The sequence below is a fragment of the Triturus cristatus genome, chromosome 1_1, assembly GCF_964204655.1.
Source record: "Triturus cristatus chromosome 1_1, aTriCri1.1, whole genome shotgun sequence".
NCBI classification, from domain to species: Eukaryota; Metazoa; Chordata; class Amphibia; order Caudata; family Salamandridae; genus Triturus; species Triturus cristatus.
This window is the reverse complement of record NC_140579.1, coordinates 1,041,941,244-1,041,946,229: the sequence shown is the minus strand read 5'-3', so window position 1 is coordinate 1,041,946,229 and position 4,986 is coordinate 1,041,941,244. Positions and strand designations below refer to the sequence as shown.

At 42.1% G+C, this 4,986-nt stretch overlaps 1 protein-coding gene across 1 annotated transcript; it reads right to left on the bottom strand.

Moving 5' to 3' along the window:
• Window positions 1-447: 447 nt before the first annotated feature.
• Window positions 448-1,386, bottom strand: LOC146871498 (olfactory receptor 5M5-like). Its single transcript, XM_085647096.1, has one exon. It carries the CDS (start codon window positions 1,384-1,386, stop codon window positions 448-450), a length of 939 nt encoding a protein of 312 aa, XP_085503222.1.
• Window positions 1,387-4,986: the final 3,600 nt, after the last annotated feature.

The window sequence follows — 4,986 nt, the reverse complement described above, 5'->3', positions numbered from 1 at the left end:
TCAAAACGGGTTGGAAGAAATATTAAATACATTAAATTAGGCATATTAAGTAAAAAACTAAGTTTCTCGCTTCGATTTACCATTTGTGTTTTTATCTCTCAAATACTGTTATATCACTTATATTAGACTTAATTAAAAAACTCTAAAACTCAGTTGTATTCGGGCATTTTGTCCTTCCTATGGCTTCTTACTTATCAATTTCTGAATGCTTTGAAGGCTCATGTACTTCTTGAAGTTACTTCTCCATGGCTGTTAGCTGTAATGAAGGAACAGTTGACTTGACTTGCTGAGGAATTTATCTATAATCTCCTAGCTACATAGGCTATGTTCTTGTTTGTGTTTTTTTGTTTTTTGTTTTTACGTTACAAGATACATATGCACTGTACTGTGGACGCTCCAGAAGTGGACTGTCTTTATCTTTGGTGTGTGTTATTGACATGGAAAACATTAATGCAAACTACATGTTCTCAAAATGATCTTCTTTAGGGCATCTTTCACTTTCTTGTTTCTCAAACTGTAAATCAGAGGATTTAACATTGGGACAAAGATTGCATAGAATACGGATAGCACCTTATCTTGCACGATGGTGTGGGTCGAAACAGGTTGTAGGTAATAAATGAAGAGCGTCCCGTAGAATATTGAGACGGTGGTGAAGTGGGACACGCAAGTGGAGAAAGTTTTCTTCCTCGCCTCAGCAGAACGAATTTCAAATATAGCTCTAATAATGCATGAGTACGATATAGTAATGAGAAAACCAGTGGTAATTAGGTTGAAGCCTGATGACCAAAATACAGCGAATTCTTTTTTGCTTGTTTTAGTACAAGATAGTTTTATTAAGGGGGGATCAGAACAGAAAAAGTGGTCAATGGCATGAGACCTACAGTAGGATAAAGTCCAGGTAAAAAAGGTCTGAACGCCTGCATCAGAAACACCATATATATATGGGCCAGCGACCAATAAAATACAGATCCTCCAAGACATCCTTGTTGTGTATGTCAAGGGATAGCAAATGGCAACATAGCGATCATACGCCATAACCATAAGAATGTACTGCTCCGTAATCACAAAGACCAGGAAAAAGTAAAACTGAATGACACATCCAACATATGTGATGATCTTATTGCCTGTTAAGAGCTGGGCTAACATCTTCGGAGCCACCACCGAGGCATAGCAGGCGTCAACAAAAGAGAGGTTGCACAGGAAAAAGTACATAGGGGTATGGAGACGTGAGTCAATCACTGTTAGCACAATTAAGCCAACATTCCCGAGCATTGTGATTAAATAGACCACGGAAAATAAAAGAAAGAGGATAATTTCTATGACCCGCTCATTGGTCAATCCAAGCAACATATATTCCTGTGTGTTTGATAGATTTCTCACTTCCATGCTTCGCCAGTCCATCTTCTGTGGGGGAAAAATTTACACAATTAACAGAATTTAAAGACATAATTTAGTTTAGTCTATAGTAGAAGGTTGAAGACAAAGATGTTATAAATGATAGAAAGTTTATTTTTCAGTAGATGTATCTTTCGTAAGGTTTTATTGTAAAAAATATCAAAATGTGTACAATCTTTTGTTAGGTTGGGCATTTCTTTCAATGCACTTCGGGGAAATTGTGGACATTTAATCAAGGAAGTAGAGATTTCAGACCAAAGGTTTAGGAGGTCTCCAGAAAAAAAAAGATATTTCTCCGATCCCCCTTTTGAAGTTACCTTAATGGCAGGCACTGCTAACTCAGAGTAGGTGGGAATGTTCCTCACTCCTCATTACAAAATTGCAACTTTTTTGGAGAATAACATGGGGGAATTGTGTTTTCCGCACCAATCACCGACTATGGGACATATTTGTGAGCCCTGTCACATTGTTCTTGCACCACACAATGTGGTGAAAAGCAACACAACTCAAAAACGAGATTTATGAAGCAACGCACAGCCACCTTGCATGGCCCTGAGTTGGTTTGTAAATCTTGAGTAAAGCAACACAACTCAAATCACTGCATTGCCTTACTCTGCGCCAGGGAGGCATTCAATGAGTGTTGCGTGGGTGTTCTCATGCAACATTCATGGACTGTGATGCATTCCCAGATTTACCAGAAGTGGGAGACCTGGGAATGTGCCAAAAACCTAAGCCTCCCCAGGAGAAGCATAAAGAGGAGAAATATGCTTATCTCTCCTCGTTTGTTCCTCTTTCTATGTGTGCTGTATTATGCAGAACACATAGAAAGAGAAAAATGCTTCAGGGGATTGTTTTAGTGCAGGAAGGTGGCACTTCCTTCACAAAAACATTCCACCTTACAACACAGACAGCCAAAACGAAGCCAACGCAGGGGAAAAGGCAGGAATGCACTGTATTCTTTTAAATACGACGCATTCTGCCCTTTTCCTGTCATACAGTGCAGCACAGCAAGATGACTTGCTATGCAGCACTGTGTGACAATCTCATAAATCTGGCCCTGATTTTCCTTGCATTTCCCACAGACACTTTAACAGAATTCAGAAGACAAAGAGCCTGTGTGTGATTCCTAGACCTGCAGTGTTCCAGTGTGACTCTTCTGCTGCCGTCCCCCTTTCAACCAATCACAACTAGAAAAGTACTTGGAATGAAGCATAGAGAAGTAATATTATTATCTGATAAACCAACATTCAGGGCTGGTGCAAGGTTCTATGTTACATGTGCACATTGCCATTGTAACACCGCCTCTATATTCTGCTGCTTTTATGACCAAGGCGCACAATCCTGCTGCTGGCACTCTAGGTAGCTATTTATTACCTTGTCCTTAATTTGTAACAAGACACTAACTCTTGCTACTACCCCCAATGCACCTTAAATGGAAAATGGATTTGATTGAAAGCCTCTCTTTAAAATATACTTAGGGAAGAAAAAAAGAAAATGTAGGAAATTCCATCTGCGCAGAATGCTTACCCCATGTTTAGGTTTCGCATGCACAGCCCTGGCACTGAGCTTGTGAAAAATATTGTTTTTAATATATCTTAAAAGGACCTTCCTTTAATTTACTTTTTATTGATCTGTATGCTTGCCAGTTTACCTTCCTCTGTTTCTATTGGCCGTAAACTGTTCTCCCTTCTGTGTCTCTCTCATCAGTTTCCCGTGGTCTAAGTGCTCATTCCCATCTGCATTGGTGGTTCGAACTTTTTTCATTTGGTTAACGCTGCATACTGTTTACTGTTTACATTTTGTTATCTTACCCTCTAAACACTTAACATTGCTATATTTTATACTAAACCGTCATTCACAATTGCAGTTACCTTCTAGTTAAAAGGTGCTTGATTACAATGGTGCAGCAGGTGCAGTGATGCTGGGACCAAAAACTCTAGAGACACCACTGAACACCTAATATTGCTATATTTTACTAATAGGATCTGATCATTTCCATTTTCATTTTATACATGGCTGCTCTCCCTAGCAGCGTCAGGGGGAGTCGTTGTCACCTAGCAACATCTTCCCGGAATTCCGCCAGGACTCGCTTGATTTTGCGGGTGAGGCAGTCAGCCTCATTTGTCGAAATATATAGCCCCAAGTATTTAAAACCCTCTTCGGTGTAAATATTCTGGTATTAAGTGTGTATTAAGGAGGCCTCCATCAGGATAGAGGCTCGACTCCCCCCTGTTAATGTTGTATCCTGAGTGTTTACCATACTCCTTGACTAGTTGGAGGATCAGAGGAAGGGTCGTGTTGGGTTGGTAAAGTAAAGCAAGATATTGTCTGCTTATAGGGAGATCTGTTCATCTACAAGCTGACCTCCGGTGTCTTGGAAACCCCTAAGTCCTGGGTGCGGCCTGATTCCGCATGCCAATGGCTCCAAGAGCAGCGCGAAGAGCAGGGGGGATAGGGGCCAGCCCTGTCATGTTCCTCTCTGAATGGGGAAGTTACTGATTTTACCCCATTGACCCTAACACTGGCTCTCGGTTGAGTGTACAATAGTTCCACCCAGGTCATAAATTCTTGACCAAACCTGAATCTCGTAAGGACTTGTCTCATGAAAGGCCAGTAGACAGTGTCAAAGGCCTTCTCCGCATCTAGGGAAAGGAGCATCTGTGGGGTGCTACTGACCTTCACTGTATCTAGCCAATTGGCGAGCGGACGGAGATAGAGGCACCTGGCGTGGCCAGGCATAAAGCCTGATTGGTCTTGATCTAACAGTAATGTGATTACTGTTATGAGTCGTGCCACTAGGATGGAGGCCAAGATCTTTGTTTCAATATTTAATAGCGATATTGGTATAGGATCCGCAACTTTCTGGGGGTTTGCCTGGCTTTAGCATAATCACCACTGTGGCCTGATGAAGATCTAATGGCAGCGCCTCATCTTTCCGCTTCGCCTGAAACATATTTAAGAGATGGGGGGCTAGCAAACCAGCTTTTTACTTAAAGAATTCTGCTGGCAGTCCGTTTGGCCCTGGGGTTTTCCCGAGTTTTGTCTATTTAGGGCATCTTGTACTTCGGTTAAGGTGATTTCTGTCTCTAAAGCTTCCCAATCTTCTCGCTCTAAGGTGGGAGTATCTATATTATTAAGGTATGATGCTATTTGTACGGCATCTGCTAGAGGCCTAGCCTCATGTAGCTCCGTATGAAGCATTCAAAGGCTTCAGCTATAGTGTGTGCAGTGGTGTATTGTTCTCCCTGTTCCTCTATTTGGGTCACTCAGCTTGCCTTTCCCTCCCTCCTGCCTAGTCTCCCGTCTCATAGAGTCTATGATGTGAGGCCTGAATTTGCCTCTGCACCTTTCACTCTGTCAGGGAGCGAAGTTCCCTGCGCATGACTGCTAGTTGCAAAAAGAACTATTGATGGACAGAATGCAGAACAATGTCATACATTCACCCCGGTACGGAGATCTGAGCCTAAATCCATCGTTTTTTTGCTCACCATGCCATTCCAGTTTGGACCCAGCCATATGCAAATCAATCTTGACCCTGTGCCCAATGGGAACAGTCCAGCCCGAACTGCCAGGCCAGGTCCTCCCTGGACT

Bases quoted from the DNA above. Each gene is read 5' to 3' on its own strand.
- LOC146871498 (XM_085647096.1), bottom strand. From the start codon at position 1,386: ATGGAAGTGAGAAATCTATCAAACACACAGGAATATATGTTGCTTGGA.